General features: G+C 38.5%; 1 protein-coding gene across 1 annotated transcript in view; it reads left to right on the forward strand.

The window, feature by feature from the left end:
* Nucleotides 1-11,063: 11,063 nt before the first annotated feature.
* Nucleotides 11,064-22,494, forward strand: part of LOC104270585 (pancreatic lipase-related protein 2-like) — a gene marked incomplete at its 3' end in the record, with an annotated part of 23,028 nt that continues 11,597 nt past the window's right edge. The window contains exons 1-3 of the mRNA XM_009864992.1: nucleotides 11,064-11,216; nucleotides 20,035-20,268; nucleotides 21,209-21,257. Coding sequence (XP_009863294.1) covers nucleotides 11,064-11,216; nucleotides 20,035-20,268; nucleotides 21,209-21,257 — 436 coding nt within the window. The remainder of the gene's footprint in view (nucleotides 11,217-20,034; nucleotides 20,269-21,208; nucleotides 21,258-22,494) is intronic.

The raw sequence follows: 22,494 nt of genomic DNA on the forward strand, positions 1-22,494 counted from the left end.
CAATCAAATATAGAGTGTTAGAACTTGCTATATAACGGGGTTAAATACATTAGAATTTTGAAGAGCTCTGTGTGTACATATGTGTGTGTACATATCTCTTTGGGTACTTCCTGCTCTAATTGATACCATAGTATCAAGTCAGGATAAATTTGGATGAAACAATGGGGATCTCTCGATGTTGTCATGCTGGTCCAAGCAAACTCATGCTAAGTCATTACGCTAGCTCAAATGTAGACTGGCTTACCACAGTTTTTTTAGGAGTTTGTAACACAAGAAAGGATTTTGCCATCGAAGTAATAAATAGGGACATGTCTTGAAACTTTTAGTAAGAGACAACACCTCCAGGTGATTTCCAGGAAAAAGATAACAGGTTTAGTAGATATGCTGGGCACCATTTCCAAGGATGACAATGCAATAAACAAACCCTGGGTAAAGATGACTAGTAAAATAGCTTCAGTCCTCTACTCTTCAACCAGGTTCCATGTCTAACGACCTATGCCTTGCTTGTCAACAGAGTAAGTAGTAACTCCGCTTCTTTCACTGAGTACAGCTGACATGTAGTGCTTATATATTCTAGTCACAGCCCAACCTTCCAAATTCCCATAATTTTCATTGCGTCTGCTAGAATTTATCAGGCCCTTATCCAAATGACTTCTCTGTAATTAGTTAGTGGTTCATTTGGTGATTTTGTGGGGCTGGATTTATCAAGTTTCTAGATTTATTTTTTTTTGTATTCTAGAAACCAGGCTGCTCTTAATAGCCCTTTGTGTCACAAAGGATCTATACTCTGGGCTGAAAACCAATTAGATTTAGTAACACCTTCATCTGCAGAAGGACAGCTCTCACCTGGCTTACTGGTAAGCCTCCTAAAGCCCATAATGTCAAAAACACTTAGAGACTTTGAGTTCCAAACAGGGGACATGCTGACTCTGATTCTCTGAAAGGCAGAACTCAAGGCACACCCATACATTCACAGTCACCTCCAGTCACTCTGCTGATACACGCCAGGTTTGAATGTGTTTTCAGCATGAGATTGTCAGCAGCAGAAAGCTTGTATTTCATTTATTTTTTGATTAAAAAAATGTATCAGAAAGTATAATACTACTATCACTTTCAATTTTAAAACACTAGATGTGTTACACTGAAGTATTCCGCATTTCTTCAACCAGCCCTGTACAGTAATTCCCAGAGTCTGTCAGCCTCAATGTCTGAGGAGCTTCAGAACTTCTTTGGAAATATGAAGTAAGAGCTGATTTCTTTCTTCCCACTTAATGTATTGAGACGTGGAAGGAATAGCTTTACAGTGATCAATTCTACATGTAAATAATTTATTAAATAGATGAAATGCCAGAAAAAGAGTCTTTATAAGTACACAGCATATTTCTTGGGTTTTAATGAAACCACAATTCCTGGTTTTGTGTACCAATAAATTTCCAGGCAGTCTTGATGCCATGTCCTGGTGACAGAGGAGGCCATAGGTTCTGTTCTTTAGAATAGAGACTTGCTGTAATTTATTTAACTAAATTTACTCTAGTGAGAAGAGAATACGTTCTCAGCACTCAGACTATGGACTGTGATGGTGTTCAGTTCCACATTCTAAGAAGCATTTGATATAAATCGCTACTGATTAAACTCCTTTAAGAAGTCTCCAAACATTTAAGTGCCTAAAGATAATTCAGATAATCACAAACTAAACAGTGAACAGTCTATTTTGCACAATAAACAGAAAGAAAGAAAATTAATCCTGTCTAATATCAGAATTTTATGTCCCTTGGATTCTTCATATTATGGTTCATAAATTCTTTTTAGAATTGATTAAAAAATATCGATAATCAAGCTATCAGCCAAAGTGAGAGAATTTGTAAGGGGATGTTTCAGTGCCATCTAGTGGATTATTCATATTATGAAAAAAATGTTCCCTCTTGAATGACAACTTTCATTTTACAGTTGTAATCAGAAACCACTTTTAGCTACTGCTATATGCTTAATTTTTCCTCAGTTTTACACATAAAGATATTGGACACATTACCTTTAAAATAATTCTATTGTCTCTGTCTTAGGACATACTATTTCTATGCAACAATAGAATAAATATGCAATGTGGGAATACACTAAACTATATTCCATAAAGGGAAGAGCTGACAACAATGACTGACACCGAGGTCGCAGGTTCGATTCCTGCTCGGTCCCCATGTGTTGCCTGGTCTAGTCGAGAGGTGGCGTCCCTGCCCAAAACAGGGAGGTTGGACTAGATGATCTCTAAGGTCCCTTCCAGCCTAGGCCATTCTATGATGATGAAGAGTCATCATATTGTGAGGCTGAGACCAATAATCTAGCCAGGTTAAAAGTCATGTTTTGGAAAGGAGCACAGCTTCACTGTGAAGGTTTTAAGGGAGGATATGCCTCAGACCTGTTCTGCTAACTAATTGGCATGCTAATCTTTGTTTAATTGATAGTTTGAATGTGTTGGCTGTAGCTTCTAGTCCTTGGTTTGTTTCTTTTTCCCTATACTTTCTTCTCCGAGATTAAAAAGCATTTTCATACATAATATACTCTCCTTGTATTAGTATTTCTGTGCTACAATCAAGTTACCTTTCAGACTCTTCTTTGATAACTTAACAAATTGTATTTTTTCTGTCCTTCACAGTAAGGCATTTTTCCAGCTCTCAGATAATCTTTGTGGCTTTCTTCTTACACCCTCACCATTTCTTGCACTGTTAGAAACAGGGACACCTGACTTGTAAGCAATATTCTAGTGCTGGCTTCATCAGTGCTTATGTAAACGTAAAATTGCCTTCCTACTCCTACACATTGCCTTCCTGAACAGACTTACAAATCCTTGTTAATCCTTTTTACTTCACACATCACTTTAGAAGTCTGTGTGGACTCAGATGCTCAAAATGATTTATAAGCACTTTTCAAAGTTGGTGTTTTCAAGGATACTGTCCTCCCCTTCACACTTGTAAACTGACTTTTTTTTCAGATGTACAACACTGCAAATTTTAATATATTAAACCAGTAGCTAACTGCATGTACCAAACTATCCATGCTACTCTGTGCGACTCTGGCATCATTATTATCAGCCTCTGTGCCATCCGCATGTTTTGTGAACGGTGATTTTATTTTTAAGTCCAGGTTATGCATAAAACTGTAGCATCCCCTTGGTTTGAGCACTCTTCTTTGGAAGACACAGCTGTAAACAGCCTCACTGAATAACTATTTCTCACTGGCATTATTTTTTTCAAACCCATTGGCTTCCAGTTTTAATTCATTCCCTATAGACTGTATATGCTGTGGTGCCAGCTACTTTAAATGAACATTATTATATTGTTTTAGATTAATGTTTTCCAGTAGTTAAAGCACATGGCATCTACACACTATGATTACATCTATAATCTCTCAAATAGTTAAATCAAGTCTATTTTCTATAAAATCATGCTGACTAGCGTTAATTGTATTGCTATCATTTGTTTCTTTATCACTGAAATCTTTTGCTCTTTCCACTCTTTCACCTGGAGCTCACATCAGGTTAACAGGCCATTTAGCTGCAAGTCCTTTTCAAATACTCATAAGCTATTAACAGGTTTCCTGCTTCTGCAGTCTCCACAGCACTCCAAAATTCATTTCAAATGCTGGTTAGTGTATGTGAAGTGCCTCACCCAAGGGTGTTTTCTTATGGGCTTTCAGGTTCAACTGATCAAGACTTGAGTATTTTAACAAAATCTAATTGCTGATAGACATGTAAACCCTTACGTATTAAAGAATTCAGTGGAGAGTGCATTTTCATGCTTCTTTCCAAACACAAAATGAAAACAATATACTGAAGCTCCTTGTCCTGTCTGCATCATTTTAAATAGCTGTAATCTTAACCTACCTGAGGGGTCTATTTGAAATGTGGATTTGGGAGCACTGCCCAATATCTTAAAGAAAATTCACCTGCAGTTGTAAGACTGCAGGACCACTTATCACCTTGCACTCCTCTGAAGCTCCCAAGCTAAATCCATAACCACGCTCCAGAGGTAAACTCATAGCCACACCTGCCTGCTGTGTAAGCATGAGAGCAATAGTAAAACCAGGGATACCACATTATAGAAAGGGCCATTGCTGGTATGATGGACAAACTATAACACCATATCTGATGTTTCTCTTAGAAGAGTTTACTCTGTCAGGAAAGGTATGTATAGCTTATATACTTACAGTACTACAGCTTATCATTATTCCACTGATTTGCATTCTGCTCATATCTGAACATTTTCCAGTCTCACTAAAGTCCAGGGAATTATCCCTCAAGCACAAATTTGGCCCTCTAAGTCTGTATCCCAAGCCTTAAATACTTGGCTTTTCATGCAGGTAAGATACCCTTGCGAAATCACATTGGAATTCCAAATGAGTTAAGCTTCTCAGTTATTTATGTGTTTATAGGGAGTTTGATTCTTTCTGTCTCTTTAGATCTGACTCTTTCAAATGAAGGAAATACACAAAAAGAAAAACCCTTGCTCATCAAAAGTAAAAAGTATTTAGTTCTTTCAGAGTTCAGCTAGTCCATAAACAGAACTTCTATTAATATGTTTGTATTATTCCTCTATATGAAACAGTATAGATTATTTTTGATCAAGGACAAATACAGGTAATATTAGAGAAAGTTCTGCTGTACACTATGTTAACTATGTATATTTCCCTTATTGACACACCATTAAAATAGGGCTGGGAAATTAAACCCAACAGTAGAATGCATCAACCTAGTTAACTTCTTAAAAAAAAAATCCACTTTTGACTAAAAACAATTCATTACTAGAGACAAATTGAAAATTTTGATATAAAAAACACCTAAGCTTTTCATAAAAGGGCAATATTTTTACGTATCTCCATTAATACATAGTAATACTACTGACCAACATTACATTTGGTCTTTAAAAATTTTATTTAAATAATCTCTGTATTATTTGAGAATGTTTATTGGACATACCTTTTAAAAAAGAAAAAGGACTATTTCATGAGAGAAGTAGAATGGCATCAAATAGCTGCACACTAGGAATTAGCAACATTAATCCATACCATCCTTTGCTAAGATCAGAATGTTAATTCCTACAAATAGTGCCTAAGAAATGTGCTGTGGTTTTACATACCACAGCACATGAAATCAAGATAATCCACTCTCCTTTGGTACATCATACTTCAAATATTAACAGGGTTCTCTTACAAACCAACTGCTGTTCATTCATATAAACACACAGCTGCATAACTCAAGAGGAGTGTAGGTGTGTATTATTGTGCTAGGGGAATGATTACCATCCTTAAATTACTATACACACGTGAGAAAACAGGCAGATAAAGCATGGAGGTCAGTGTACTACTTACAGAGGCCTTAGAGGTAGAAGAACAATCATGTTCTGTTTCTTTCTGTAATATAGAATGATTACTATAGTCAACAACTCTGTCAACTAGATTAATTATTTGGATGAATTCATTAATAGTAAAGACATCATACTGTATAATGCTGTTGCACTGAAATATAAATTACACTAGGTGGTGGTATGAACTTGTGCCTCATGAAAAAGTGATGTAGGATTAACAGTGATAGTTGTGATACTCATTAAAAAAAATAATCTGCAGTACTTTTTCCTTTAACCAGAGGAGAAACTGATAGACTGAGTGTAGTAGTAGGTACTGTAAAGTGGAGAGATTTTTCAGAAATTAACTTCTTAAAAAGAAATACAACTCAACCTTGTCTCATATTCATGCCTGTACACCTATAACCATACACACATGATGTATCTTAATGCTTCCTTAATACTTACAAGCTAAATACACAAGAAAGAGAACAAAACATAAATGAGTTTTAATCTTTTTTTGGTCCCTTAATCCTTTTTTTGACTCCTTCAAAAAGATTTTTTACTTCTGAATTTTCTTAGCTGACTTGTCTCTGTTGGTTTGCCTTACCTGCCTGTTTCCTCAGCATCTGAGTTTTTCTAGGCATCTTACAGAAGACCATGCTAACAGATTTTTAAATCTACTAGAGACCATCACCACCGAGTTCAGAAGAATCATGTTGTAGTTGCACCTCAGCTAGCAGCTCAGCCTCCCCTCAGCCACCTGCTCATTCCTTCCCTGGTGCGATGGGGAAAAGAATCAGAAGGGTAATAGTGCGAAAACTCGTGGCGTGAGATAAAGACAGTTTAACAAATAAAACCAGAGCTGTGCATGCAAGCGAAGCAAAACAAGGAAATGATTCACCACTTTCCATCAGCAGGTGTTCGGCCATCCCCAGACAAGCCAGGCTCCATTGCTCCCAACAGTGACTTGGGAAAACAAATGCCATCACTCTGAACATGCCCCCTCCCTTCCTCTTCCCCAGCTTTATATGCTGAGCACAAGGTCATGTGGTGTGGGATAGCCCTTGGGTCAGCTGTCACAGCTGCGTCCCCTCCCAACTTCTCGCGCACCCCCAAGCTCCCCGCTGGTAGGGTGGGGTGAGGAGCAGAAGAGGCCGTGACCATGTGTAAGCACTGCTCCACAGTAACTAAAACACCCCTGTGTTACCAACACTCTTTTCAGCACAAATCCAAAACACAGCCCTATAGCAGCTACTATGAAGAAAATTAAATCAAATTAAGCCAAAACTAGCACAATACACTAGATTTTGAAAAGCTGTATCATCACCAAAATGGCTCAAATTTACCTCTCTGATGGTGGCATTTCCCCTTGAGGTTCAGGAGCTTTAAAGCAGGTTCCTGGGTGCCACCCACATGCATGAGGGCAGCTTAAGCACTTCACTGGAGCTCAATGCAACTTTCTTATAGGTAGACACAGATGTAATCTTCACAGAAAAACTATCACCTACAAATTTAGAGCACTCATACTTATTTATGGCACCTGGAAGTGAACAGGTGTCTCCTGCCACAGACAGATTACATGGCAACACAGAAGAGCTAAAAATCTCCTTTCAGTCACAAGCAGGAAGCACAACTACACGATGAAGGGAGAACAAATGATGCTGCTGTAAAAAGGCTACAGAGTTACCCTGAGAAGAGCTGAGCGCATCCTTGTGGTGCTTACATACGCATCAAAGCAGAGGAATGTGTTGCAGGTGATGTGTAGGAAGAGGAGAGGTGGTGAGAGCTCAGACACTCAGCTCAGGTTCTAGGACTAGGAGTGGCTTAGGAGGAGGACGTGCACCACAGGAGAGGTGAACAAACAAATCAAGGCTGGCATTATTGGCTCAGCAGTGACTGGGGCAGCTCAGAGAGCGTAACAGAGTTGCACAACTAAGTAGAGAAAGAGTTATGCTATTTCTCTCCCCTTAGGTAACCAGCTATGAAGAAAAATCATCAGTGAAAAAACCCCAAAATTACAGACTCTCACTGGAGGGTATTTATGAGGATCAGCTGTTATCCATCTCTCTGTCACACTCAGAAACTTAAACCATCACTCTGGCTCCTGGCTGTAACTATGCCAAAACAAGTGAAAAGAAACCCTCATCCAATCAATACAGATTCTTATTAATTTTATCCGAAAGAAAAGCACAAATAAATATTAACAATTAAAATAAAGGAGAAGACTGCAGTGAGAAAGATTCTTCTCAATTTTCCAGGGAAACTACTTCAACCTGTAGATTAGTGAAAATCCTTTTAATATAGTTGCCTCTAATTGTATCTTCAATACAGTAATTTAAACCAAATGGTTGATGCTAGTGCTTCTCAGGAAATACTCAAGCAAATCTAAGAAATCAGATATATTTGAAGATCATATTACCCCAGGTCTTTTTTATTCCTGTTGGACAGAATGCACATAAATAGAACTTTTCACACTCTTTGAGGATTCAAATAACATAAATTGTAATTCTCTACCTGATAGAAGATACTTGTATATGCCACCTGTATGGATACACTTGTGTAGGCCACTTCAGAGATTGCAAATGTACTGATATGTAATTATATCCTAAACTCTAATAACAACATGCAACAGCCATTTCTGGATACAGGGTTGCATGCAAATATTGCCGTGCCAACATTCCTAGTTTTTATTTAATTTTCTCTCAAGTATAGCACTTCAATAGAATGTGGACTTCGTTGAATAGCACCGTTTTGTTTTCAGACAGTATGTGCTTCACTACTGAACAGGTAGTTTTCAGGGATTTTTCCTTTCCTTTTTTTTTTTTTTAGCAAGTTAACATACAATTTCTTACTGTAATTTCTGCAAGGGAATAAGGCATCACAGTTTTATTATTCAGTCATGGGGAGCATGTAAAAGTAGCTCATCTAATTTAAGACTTAATTCCAATTCTCAAAACATTCAACCAGCTCTAACTTTTCATATGTGTGAACATGGGTATAAACTAGAATAAATTGCACAGAAGAAATGTCATGAAGCAGGAAATATGAAGGGACAAAAATACCAGAGCCGTTGTCATCTCTGATTCCTTTAAATCCTTCTAAGAGAGGCTGCAGCACATTTTTACCTGGAGAACCCCATTTACTCCTGACAGCTAATGGGGCAGGCAGCAATGACTGCTGTCAGCCAGTTCATGCTTTGCTGGGTTCATCACTGTCCAGCTCTGCTTCCTCCATTTCCCCCTGTTCGTTTCAGCTCCTGACACCTCAGGAGCAACATCTTTCCTTTTCGTGTCTTCGTAGCACTCGCCTGTAGGTGCTGCTGTGATGTTAATAACTGGCAATGAAGATGACGGAAATGACACTATAAAATGGAGTTGAAAGATGCATGCAAAATTGCCTTCAACTTCATGACCTTCTGCATTAACCTCTGAGGTTTTTCTTCTGTATAAAATATGTGCAGGTGGTTGTTGATCTTGTCCTGAATCATAAAATGCTTGCTCTGTGGAGGCGTTTCTACAACTGTAATCATGCTTATTAGCTTCATAGGAAACTCCAAGTGCATATCAAGACCCAAACCATCCAGTTCTATCCACAAGAGTGTCTTGCTCTGGTTAATGCGTACCTGCTATATATTTCCCTCAGTGTTTCAATACTTCAGGCTCTTAGATACTGTTTTGGAATTAATTCCTGATAATAAATCCTACTTGCAAATAAATTTTCAGTAGATGTTTTTAAGTATTTTCTATTTTGGCAGCTAATGAATTGATCTGAAAACACCAGTATTACTAAAATGATACCTCCATGGCAGTCCCAGGGTCTCACAGGCTTTGAACTCCATGGAGAGATATTGTGTCTCAGGTGTGGAGCTTTGACAATGCAAACTCCAGAGGTAAGAACTGCTGATTTAGTCACTTTTTACTCTAATTTAGGAAGATTAGCTGCAAATATCTTGACACAGTAGTCATGCAGGACCTGGCATTTTGCATTTCTGCTTCAAGCAAAGCTTCCTAGGAACATCAGTAAAGCAAACCTATAATAAAAGGAGAGTGTATTTCCAGTGCTACCACCTTATACACTTAACTTACCCTTACCTAAAACATCAGTTGGCAAAAGCATCATTTTCAACCATCAAATGCCGTCTTACCTGAACACAAGAAATTAAGAGGCCAAGTCTGCACTACACTGAAGCAAGAGCGTTTTCAAGTCATCTATTGATCTGCTATGTCATCTACAATGCAGCCAGAAAAGTGATGTTCCTTGTAATTTACTTTCAATTTTACTGATAAAATGCCTGCATATATCAGTCTAATGGGATTATCTAAAGAGGCAAGATAATAATTAACGCATTGTTTAGAGGCTATGCTATTTTAAGGCAGTGATGAACTAGTGGTGCTGCTCAGCAATGCAATGAAAGCTGGTTGTTTTCTTTAGGTTTAAAGGCTGAGACAGTCTGGGGTGCACTGAGCTCTCTTCCCAGCCGACTGCAATGCAAAGAGGGGTGGCACGTGTTGGATCTCACCCCCATATATAATGAGAACGTTGCCAGAGCACAGACCCCAGCTTGAGAACCAGAAAGCATTCCTTCCTGTGGATGACGGTCTGGATGAATCATCACATATAATTAAGGACCAGAGTGTCTTTACAAACCAACTGAAACTCTGGGTAGAGATGCTGGTGCTCACACATCAACGTAGCTGATTTTGGAAGGGCACCTCAGCTATTCAGGGAGCCTTACAATAAACTAAGACTCTGATTCTGTCCACAAAATAATTTCTTTTTTGAGACATATTAACCTTGTTTAGCAATTCTCTAAATGTATATATTACATCAGTCTGAGGCATATTGATGTTTATGGCACAGACAGGCAGAATTCTGGGCTCGTTCCCACTGCAGTTTCAAGACCGTTACTCCTCTGTATTTCACTGCTCCGAAGATGTTAATTTTTAGTACTTCTTTATGGGCAGGGCATGGGGAATGTTTCACTAATGAAAGAAAGCAGTTTGTCTTATAACAAAATACCAAACATGCCATGACTTTTTTTGGCCACTGTGATCGGCAGCCTTGCATGTTCTCTTTGCAGACTGGGAGGGCTGTAATTGCTTCCCTTTGGGTCCCAGAGCTCCCTGTAACCAGCATTTACAAAATGGAGAGAAGGATTGTGTAAATCTTGAAAGCACACACACACCTAACTCTCTCTCTACAGATTCTCTAGTTGTTGGAAGACAATTCTCTCTTTTTATCACTTGAATGACTTAATTTCAATGGCATTTAAAATTATGCTCCATACATTTTTCTGTCATGTATCATACAGATGCACATGTACAGAATTCAGTAAATAAGTTAAAAGGCACACATATACATAGTGCATAAGAAATAATAATTTAGATCATTACATTTCAGGAGTTTGTAAAATATTTCTGCAGGATATGAGAAGTTTCAATTATGAAATCCTACTGGGGCAAAGGGTGCAGCTGAGAAATCCTATAAAGGAAAAACCAAGAACCCCTGAACTGCCATTTCCGCTGCATTTAAGATTTCATGCCAGTGAATGAACTGTCAGTTATTATAACAACACTGAAAAGGGTAAAAAGGTCTCTAACTTCCTTATTACCTTCATTTTGTGTTATAGAAGTATTAGCGTACTCCACCTAATAAATTTTATATTTTATAGCAAAGACAGAATTATTACTTTAAGAAGTGACAGCAGCTAGATGAAGACCATGGAAAACAATGCCTTTGAAGGGTGTTTTTGAGGCTAGCAGGAAGCCTTTCAGAGAAACACAAAAGCTGGTTTGCTCAGAACTCGTGAAACGGCCAGCAATGACGATGGCCTTTGATTTCTTGGCCAAAAGCTCCATCTTCTTGGGCCAGGCTCTGATGTTGGTGAGGTCACTGGGCCCAGGTCTCTGGCAGATGGAGGTGGTGGAGCAGCCTGTCTGGAGACCCTTTTTTATCACATCTGATGCAGGCTCTGACTGCTGTTCATGTCACCAGTAGCCCCAAGGATTTTGAAAACCGCTGGCTCCCAGATTTGACTTGACTGCCTGACAGCGTGTTCTCATCCTGAATGAGTGCTTGAGGCTGCCCTTTGCCTGGACACAGAGACAGCTCAGCACATCTTTGTAGATGTGGTGCTTGGGGACATGGTTTAGTGGTAGACCTGGCAGTGCTAGGTTAGCAGTCGACCTCAATGATCTTAAAGATCTTTTCCAGCCTAATCAACCTCTCTAATTCTATGATTCTGTCTACATTGCCTGTGAAAAACAGATCATGCTGAGGCACATGCATGTCTGGCACGCTAACCCCAGCAGTGAAACACTGCAGCTGAGCAAGATAGTTTGTCCTGGTGGGGTCAGTGATCCTGATCGGTCTGGCAAAGGATGCAGTAAATTCCTACATTTCCAGGGCTGATCCTGCATGCAATTCAGGCATCATTTGGCTTTTGCCTCTTCTAACTATTGAGAATTCTATCTTTGATCATTAGTTGTTCACTAGATGTTTTACATTAATCTCAACCAACTTCAACTGTCATCTGGCTGGTAGTAACAGAAAGCACCTAATGGTTGAGATGTTTATATCCATTGTGCATGACAAAAGTTGCAAATGACAGAAATAGTCTGCGCAGCCTCCTTTGCATATACAAACATTGCTCAAATCAGTCCATGGTTTGTGTGTCCATAGCAGTTTCAGCATACTTTCTCCAGGAGGGGAGACCAGGACATATACATGCACAGTGCAAAGCACATCTGGGAAGCAAATACCTGTTCCGCACATACAAACTATCTGTATGCTGCATCTGTAACATATCCAGTCATGAGAACGAGGAGGATTATTAGCCCAGAAGCCCTTATTTGTCACTGGAATATTTTCTCCTTGTTAAAATACAGTTTAGGAGGACGCCAAAATAGCCCTTTCTTTTCGTGAGATTTAACTGTTAAATAAGCCCCAAAGAGGCATGGCTTTATGAAAACCCAAAGTCTGCGTGCTGCAATCATCTACAAGTGACATGTTCACAAACCAACCAGCTAGTTTTCAGATTGATGAAGCCCACATAGAAACTAGTCCTAAAGCTTCCCACTCTCAAGTTCTTCACATTTTGTGTTTAATGTCCGTCTAGTAACTGATCACTGAATTACTGAAATCTGACATCTTTTTCAGACAGTTGTATGCACCTCAGATACAAACCACAACTATATACTCCCTGAAATAAATAGTGCAGTGCTGGCTTCTACCCTTGCTTATTGAAAACAATGGCAATAACTTCGGCTGACTTAAAACAAAGCTGGGTTGGACTCACATGATGAAACACTCCAGTTAAACTTATTAGGTCTAATCAGTGTGGTAATGCCTTTATATGTTGCATGTTGTGCTGATTTCAACATCTTACTCCCACATTCTTTGGGCTTAAAATGACTTTGTGCTTTGCAACCCTGCCTCATAACTCTCATTTAGGGTAGCCCTTTAAAAAGTTTCATGACTGCTTTCTTCACAATTTTCCCGAAAATCTGTGTTTTCATAACTTCAAAGCCAAAAGGCTTAAAACTGAAATGGTAATACTTGATTTTTCTGAGGTCATATTGAAGGTAATACTAATTTAGCTTGCCTGCATATAAATGGGTGCCATCCTGTAGTTTTTTCATTACTTCATTTATGGAAAGATACTATAATTTAGTTACTTTTCTTCATAGTCTACCCTGTGCTGGCTGGCCCCTCTCAAATAAGTGTTGAGAAACCTTCCAAAATCAGCAGAAGGCAAAGGTTTTTCATTAAAACTTGATTTAATTCCAATAGTGGCCCACAAATTATTAAAATTCTGAGAGCATTCTCAAATTATACTAAAAAATAAGAAAACAGGCTGAAGAAACCGTGTTATGTCACAGGCAAATATGAGAAAAGGTTATTTATTCCCTGTGTAAGCCATCACTTTATACAGGGAATAGCAAAGCCAGTGAGAGGCACCAAACAGAGCTCAGGAACCATCCACGTCCCACTTCTGTCAGCCCCCTCCAGGGGTCCTTTGGAGGAGTAAACCTAGAGATCATCATGTGCTTTAGGTGCACAGCTCCGAGTTCAAATCTCCTCTCCACACAAGACATAAATCAGGGACAAACACAAACCTGTGGTCAAGCTGCAAGTGTAGAGAGTACTACAAAAACGATGCACAGTTTTATTACACCATTATGTGTGCTGTCACACTACAAGTAGTCAAGAACCTAGAGACAGTGACAGAACAGCCCCTTGATGTAAATCTCCTCTGCTCAACTGAATTTAAAGGAAATGCAGTGGAAGAGAACCAGCACCTGCAAAATAACAACTGAACTCACATAAACGAGGCCGTGTGGCACATTAAAGGATCAATCTGAAACCAATTAATTATCTTATTAGGTGTTTCTGTAGAAGAACAGCTAACACTTTATACAAATAAGCATCATTCGACTTACTTCATCATCCATTTTTAAACGTGGATCATTCTGCTCCCAAAACTACAGTCATTTAATGGCTTGAAAAAAATAAGATTTAAGGATTTTAAAAATCTGATTAAGATTGAAATATAGAGGAAATATGGTGAAGGACTAGAATACATAGAAAGTCAATGTCCCTATCTTTAGTCTTATATTTCAGAAATATAAATAGATACAGCTATTTTATCAACACGGAAAATAACCCAGCCATCCCACAAGCTGATGTTACTTGTTTAATATAAAATGTCTTTAATTTCAGACAGAAGCAGCAACTTTAAAAAAAAAAAGTGCTTCTAAAGGCATAGTGTTTCAGTAATTATGCTAGCAGACAGGGATTTGTCCCAATTATCTTAAAAAGGATGACTTCCTATTTTACTAATAACCACCCGCTTTAATTCAGAAATATAAAATCAAAGGCTTTCAGACAGAGCTTCTATCCCTCTACTTCATGCAATCTTTAAACTGCATAACAAAATTCATCATCATCAATTACAGTCCATTTACCACAGACTTTTACAGGGCTATGGAAAACAGCTATGATTAGAATCTTTATTCCATGCTTTCCCATTAATATGTGAAATCCATTTGATTTGGTGTTTAATTGTCTTTTCTTAAAATAATTTCTAACTTTTCAAAAGCATAAACCCAAAAATTTTATGCTAATGGATGACAAGAGAAAGAAATGGCAATTGGTTAGGAAAAAGTCCAAAGGTTTGGGTCTTTCTTTTGCTTTTCTTTGCGATTTAGTTGTCTAGTCTACATCTTGAAACTTAGATCAACACACATAGTGTCCATAGGCCTTAAAATACCTTGCTGGAGGAGATGGAAAACTTTCTATTTATATCACAGTCTTCAGCTCCCTAATTTGTATTTTTAAATTCAGTGCTATCCTCGGCATATGCATCAAACAGGAGTTTTTATCATAGAAATGATGAAAAACTAACTCACTTGAGATTCTGTTTGAGACAAACTTGGACATAACCACAGGAATAAATTTTATTTATTGAGACACAAATTTCAGATCTTCCCTTGTGTGAGTCAGTCTAACCGTTGAATCCAATCAGTGTCTCTGACCTGCTGTATCTGTTTCAAGTTTGTAGCCTAGGCTCAAAATCTGCAAGTAGCTCTTGTAGAGACAAAGCATAATCTATTACTAACCAGATGGTTATTAGCAATCACACCACTACTATGTTGAAAATAAAAATTAAAAAAAATAAAAGTTCTCAAACTTGAAAGCTTTAACTCACTAACACTACTTGAATTCTTTTCTTCTCTGAAGTGTTCCAGGGAAAGGGATATTTTATCAAACTGAAGCACTATGCAAATATGATCTTTCTGCCCATTTTTTTTCAAATCTAGAGCTGATGTGATTGAATTTTGCCAAATCAAAGTTAAACGATACTAGGGCTAAAAGAGGATGCTTATCTCTGCTTTTTTAAATCAACTTGATATGAATCTTTGGTTTTCTAGGAGCTCTGAACTGACACGAACTAAACAGCTTTGTAGCACGGTAGTGGGCTGTTTCAGATGTACCCAGATACATGAGATATGCCCTGGACATACCAGGCTAGACAGCACTTCTTGATTTAGACACTGGAAGGCTAGATGAAGCTCAGAGGAATGTTTCCTGCAGTGTTCTTTGTAAAGTTTAATCATTCCTCACCCATCTTCCAGGAGTGCCCGTAAGTGTTACAGTTAACCACAGAGAGGTAAGCAGTGAATAAAGAGGATGACTAATTACGCACTCACACCCTTGAAAATACACATTGCTATGAGGAGAGTAGATAGGAGGCAATGCTCTTAAACAACTTCTTCACTCTAATTTCTGGGACAAAACGTAGTTACCAGCATTACAGATCCAATCTCATGGTATCACCAGGCTTACCTCAAGAAGTACAAAAAAGCCCCATGAGCTTCCATGGGAGGAATAAAGAAGTCACGCAACAGCTGTTAGTTTAAACAGTATTAAAATGCAAAGCAAGTAGAACTTAGCATTTGATGCTCGCTCTTTAGCTAAGAAGTGTTTTACTCCATGAATGATCCCATTGGGATTGACATCAACAAAAGTATTAGAAGCTGGATCATAATGAAGTAACAGCAGATAAAAAGAATAATAATCCCTTTATATCTATTTCAGCAGCCAAGCATACTGGAAAGAATGGAAAAATACTTTCTAGTATTTAAGATTTTTTTTCAGAACTATTACTTCCTTAGGGAGCGCCTTGCAACCAATGTGCTGGAAAAGGTGACCTTTACATTACTGCTACCATCTGTAACAAAAATTATAAAAATTATTCATACACTTCCCTAAACTAAATTACTCTTCCCACAATGCGCAGAGGTAGGTAGATAGGTAGATTCCTGCCCGGAAAGTTTACTTTCCAGCTTAAGACACGCTAAGTAGATGCAATTACAATTAAAAGGCAAAAAGAACATTAAAAGAAAAAAAATTTAGAAAGCACACACAGCTCTTTAATGAATTATCTCTGTTAGTCTTATTCTTTACCATAATATATTATGTGCAGTGTTCATCATCACGTAAGTTCCTCTCTCACACAGATGCTGTCATAGAAGAGAGCTTTTAGGAGAGACTGCACAAAGCTGTGTTTCTGCTGCAGAAAGAACCTTCACCTACCTCTGGCCACTTCAACCCTCAAGAAAACACACATTCACTGACAAAACCTCAGGACAGAAGGATTTTTCCTTACTGGTTTTGGTAGTGGGGGGCAAAAGCCTGAATTTTGTCTGCTCCAAATGGATTGAGCAGTCACATTCCCACCTCCTCTGGCATATAAGGGAAAAACAGCAGTTGTTGTAATCAAACTTAAATTTTAAGGAGCTAATTGCTTAATGAATAGCTAATCACCATTTTAATTAAAGTAGTTTATTGATTTATATAAGGGTAAGGAATATAAAACCCTATTTATGCTAAGAAGTTGCGTGTAGGCCTTGGCTGGAGTTAGAGCTGGTGCAAGTTACAAAACTGGCAGGGAATGTTTTGCCGAACTGGCAGGGAATGTTTAGTACTTGTTAAGGCCTGCACTGTGCTTTAATAACAATACCAGCATATTTCATTTAGACAGATCAATACACGTATTTCATGCGAGCATGACTCCCTATCTCCCTATCTCTCTCCCTACCCCCTATTTTGTGCCTTGTGATCAAATGTGGTCTCATCCCAATGGCCAACGATTGGATGAAGATAGGATATAGCAGTATTGATAAGGGATGAACCAATCATAGCAAAGGTTAGAGTTAACAGCAGGCATAGTATGTTTGTTTATGTTAAAATATGTTAAAGATCATGATTTTGCAAAAAAGGTGTATAAATAGATTGAATTTTTGTGATGTATTCCAAGCATTAGGTGATTCCTGAACTTCCGCAGCGCTCCAATAAAGAAGTGCCTACTTATCTACGTGCAGATAAATTTTGTCATTGTTGCGACCTTTCCCTTCGATAACAGTAACACAGTCAGCTCAGAAAAGAGATAGGGGTGTGAATGTGATCTATAAATTGAAGGGGATAGTGGAAAAGGCAAATATCGTATGAGTTGTTCATTTCCTTTCACACTAGTAACAGGGGGCATGAAATGAAGCTGGCAGTTGCACACTTCAAGACAAATGAAAGGAGATGATTCTTCCCACAGCTGCAGAATTACGTGTTTGATGCAGGATGAACGTGCTAGAAGTGTGCATGAGTTCAGGGACAGCTTGGACAAGTTTATGGAAGAGAAATTCTCAAGAACTTTGAAGGGATGGACAGTCAGGATTTTGCGGCTTGCTGCTTCCTGCACAGGTCCCAAATAATACTGAAGTAGTTAACTCTGTTTGAGCAAGAAGTTTTCTAGAAGCCAACAGAGAAGTGCTGACATCTAACAACGCTGCTGAGCTACAAGCTTTCCTGACATTAGTAAACTAGCATAGAAAACCCATTTCATGCTTGTCAGCTGAAGTAAATCCTCTAACTAATTCGTTACAAATATGAAGATGCCTTGATCTCCCAGTAACCTTGCCTTAAACACTAGAGAAGAGCTGTGCTGTCTCACTGACTGCTGAAAGGCAGCATGAACATTACTAAGTAATCACTTCATGTGTTCTGAGAAAAGCCTGGAGAAGTTAAGCTCGAATTGATGCCTAATACTAGCTGAAATGATGATTTATAAGAATTGAACAGTGCACATTTGCATCTAGGACATGAGAAAACGATGCTGTCATAATAGGTAAAATCAAAAGCAATTAATATCTTGTTCTAATCTTAACTTGGCTACATCAGGGATTCTTGGAAGTGATCTGAAATCTTCACCACCAGCCCGCTATTAAAGTCCATGTTGCAGCAGAGGGTTGAGGTATGGTTTGAGACTATAACACCAGGTTTCAGAAAGGCTTCTTAATGTAAGGACTAATTCTGATTTCTTGAGCTCCCCAGGAGAGCCTGTGCACAAAACTACTCTAAATAGGTGTAATCTATGGATTCAAATTAACGAGAATAATGTATTGAATCAAATAGATTGAGTGACCTGTTGCTGCAATAAACTATCCCTCTGAAGCAGGAAGAAACTGTGAGGATAGAATGAAGTGAGGTTTTGGTCCAATATTATATATAACGGCAATAAATCAGGAGTAGGTAGTGTAGATTAGATACTGTAGGGCCCTTAAATTCTAATGAAATGCTCCCTTTGAATGTGATGCTGCATTGGAGATCTGAGCACCTGAGCTCCAGATCTGAGTATACTGTACAATGTAACATCACAGTTCTGAGCACCAATTAACCATCACTGAATCTCGTTTTGGCCAGGATGGCCTAGGATAATTTGGAAGCAGGTTTGGGGGTATTTTGTCTGTTTCTTTTAACCATTTTTTCCATACACCTCATCAGGATTTTATTTTGCTGAATTCTGTTGGTGACTGGTTAACTGACCAATTTGCACCCTAGCAACAGTCTTTATTTATATGAGCATAAAATAACTCAAATGAATTTTAATGATAATAATCCATCACTTTACTGGATTAATTCAGTCCTGAAGAAATAAAACAATAATTTAAAAAGTATCTAGGCTACATACTAACCTTCCTTTTTAATTTTCTGCTAGAGTTACAGAGCACAGAGATTTACTTCTAGATGAAGACTTTCAAGGCTAGATAAGAAAAAAAAAAGCCTAGAAATGTTTTTGTATCTAGCACTCTTAAGAATCACTTTAATCCAATTCATATTTGTATGTGCTAGATGTGAGATAATCCTTCCACTGACTGATGACTTATAGCAAAAGGGAGTCTCCCCTTTCTATACACCCTTGGCTTAGGAGGTGGCAATAGTCACTCAATATACTTAAAGGGTTTAACATTAAAATGTTGAGATGCAAGTTTCTCATTTGTGTATATGTAGAATCATAGACTCAATTAAGTTGGGAAAGACACACACACAGGAACAAAGATTTGTAGGAGAGCCTGATCAGAAGTGTTAACATAACAGTGTGACAGGAATATAGTACTATATGAAAAGACATCATTATCAAAACACTAAAAACTAAAATTACTGCAATTAGTACAACTTAGTTGTGAAGATTCATGGTGATCGCATGTGGTAATTTGCCCAAGGAACTATTGTCCCCTTTTTAAAAGCATTTCTGTCAACTTTTCACAGAAAAGTCAGGTAATTCATCCACTAACAAAATTATAGACAAGATAACTACAAGATAAACAAATAGCAGATGACAGACTGAGCAATTTGAAGTTTTTTTCATCCTTCTCTCTTCTTTCTGACTTTTCTCAGGTAACAGCATAAATGTTGCAAACATACATGCTAGCTCATCCTAAAATACCTTGTTTGTGCCTTGATAGTCTAATGGTGGACTTAACTATCAACTACAATTTCAAAAATTTTGACTAAGAGCATAAATTATTTAATTCAGGGATCAGCGCCAGGAAGGATGGTTTTGCTATTGAAACTCTGGAATAAGGCCCAAAAGATTGGGGCTCTTCTACAGCCTTCCAGTGTGATGCGAAGTCACTCGAATCCCAAACTCAGCACCGCTCAGAGACGAGCAGCCCAGCCGATGGCTAGAACCTTGTTCCTGGTCCTGAAAGCCCGTGTGTTTGTTCAGTGTTTACATCACACTTCCTGGCACTTTTTGGCTTTAAAAATAATTACCGACAGATGACAAGAACACCCTGTTTGAAACTTTGCCTTAAGCAGGCGGAGTCACGCAGCGACTGGTCTGACCTGGTTCGTGTTATCTCAGATACGGCACGCTGACACAAGGAGATCTCTGCTGGCACTAGCCAAAAAAGCCACAGGTTCAGCTGGGAACCCAAACGTTGAGGAGCAGCGGTGGGGTGAGCGTCCCTCCACCCCCTGCCCGTGGAGGGCAGGCACAGTGCTGTCCTTCCTTCCAGGCTCCTCAAGAGGCTTCTGCAAGGCTCGCCGCAATCAACTGAGAGGTGGACCCAAAGAGCTTGGTCCGAGCTTTGCCAAGGTAAAATGGGGTACGCTGGAGCCAAGAACATATGAGGAACTGAAGTAAGGTGCATCGTAATAAAATGTAAGGTATTTGGTGAGTGGCTGGAGGAGAGGAGATGGAAGTAGGGTGTGCTTGAGTCTGTAGTGGTTTTCACAGGGATGAGCGCTTTGCTCACAAGAGCATATTACAGGCTTCAGGAGATGTGGCATGGGGATATCAGGAAGAGGATGCAGGGCTCTGCCTGTGCAGGACTTGTTGAAGGATAAGGGCTTGATATTAAAGTTTACAAAGAATGATCATTTTTGAAGATAATTTATTAGCAATAATAGTATTGGGATTGCAAAACCCTACTATATATCGAAGTAACTGATTGGCTCCATTTACCTGGATGATTATCTATCAGCTGGTGAGTAAGTGATCAAGTAGATTAGGGCTGGTAAGCATACAAGGCTGATAGTAATGGTCAAAATAAGTTTTCAAGACTAGCTATATGATGTAGAAACACAAATTGTTTGTTCCTGGGTCTTTTTAAATACAGTCACTGAATAACAGTTCTAGGAGTAACTTTTCTATAAAATGCTGGAAGAAGCTTCACTCTCTAAAAATATGGTGGTGTAAATCCTGTAAGAATTTTATTTGCTTGCCTAGAAATTACAGCTGTAGAGAAAATAAAGCTTCTGTTTGTCAAGGTCAGGAAGAAAATCTTTCAGAGATACTTAGAGGATATCTGCATATGCAAAATCTCCATGGCAAACAGAAAAAATCCCAAAGGGATTTTCTCCAAGCCTTGATATCTTTAAGAAAGTGTTGATACTTTTAGGTGAAACTCATTAAATGCCTGAAGTAGTCCTATGGCAACTATGACTTTTTATTTTTAAGTGAGTCAAGGAAATCCTTAGATGAATTCCAGATTCTATTTTTATTCATGTTTGAACTGTATTCTTATTTGATTTAGATGTTTGCAGTATGGATCACTATTATTTTTCTTCTCAATGCAGCCAGAGGTAAGACACATAGTCTATAAACAGTAAAAATTGTTGTGTGCATCTTACACCAGAATATTTATATTTTAGTAACAGGATGTGTTTTAGAGCGGATTTAACATACATCTTCATTAGGAGAACTGAGTCGTGCCATCTCTTTCCCACATTTAACCCATTACTTTTTAATTCTGTAAAGGTTTTTGCAGCCAGCAGACAGAATGGGAATTAGAAGGTATTTTAGCATATCAATCGATATTAAAATTCTTCCTGAACAGTTTTCCCTGCCCACCCTCAACCCACACCAGCATTTTTGGCAGCTACAACACTTGTAATGCCAGCCTAGGCAATTTTCACAGTACTGTGCAGAAAACAAAATAACAATCTTGGTCCAAAACACCTCTTTGCTGATAAGCCAGAACAGTTCAACAGGGATGAACTCAGAGAAAGAGCAGAGAGAAACAAAAAGACACAGTCTAAAAGTTCACTGGCATCAGAGGAAAGACCCCTGTGGAAATCACTGGGTCACTTATGGAATCTCTACCTGCAGCTCCAGAATTAAATCTTCTCTTTCTCTACCTGTATTGCCAGTACGTATCACACTTCCTCTGTATTTCGTACCTAGTAATGAATGGAGTAAGTCACGGTCTGATGTAGTATGAACCTGTCACATCCTAGGTAACAATAATTTCTTGTTGGTTTTTTTTTTCAGTGTCTTCTTAATACCTGTAAAAAGTATTTGTGATTTCACAATTCTGCTATAATAGTGGGTAAAGATGACATTTAATGGCAACACCCGTGTGCCATATTTTCATCATTAGTGTATTGAAGCCACAATAGAAATTGGGAAACTCTAGTCTTTCAGGCACAGACCACACTTCCCAAGGCTGTGCCTTGCTATAGGCTTTCACTCTAATTCCACTTTATTACTTCCACTAAAAACTTATGATGATAAAAAACAGTAAGGGAGATGTTTAATGTGCATTGTGGAGCGTCCAGTGGCATCTGTTTTAATGTTTCAGTTTCTTTCTATTCCTTCATGGACTGTTGCACACGAAATAACAATTTAGATAATACCTGGAGCATTAGGACTAATTTGAAGGACTGTTCTGTGCTGGCAGCAAAAGCTGGTTTGTTGTCTGGATCCATAAAGGATGAAGATTTTATTGTCTTTTTCTGGCTGCCTATGTTAACTACATGTTTGACCATCCTTCATTCTCCTGAGTTCATCAGGCTGAGTTCTGCACTGTTTGCAGCAGGA

This window comes from Apaloderma vittatum, unplaced genomic scaffold, assembly GCF_000703405.1.
Source record: "Apaloderma vittatum isolate BGI_N311 unplaced genomic scaffold, ASM70340v1 scaffold11932, whole genome shotgun sequence".
Classification (NCBI taxonomy): Eukaryota; Metazoa; Chordata; class Aves; order Trogoniformes; family Trogonidae; genus Apaloderma; species Apaloderma vittatum.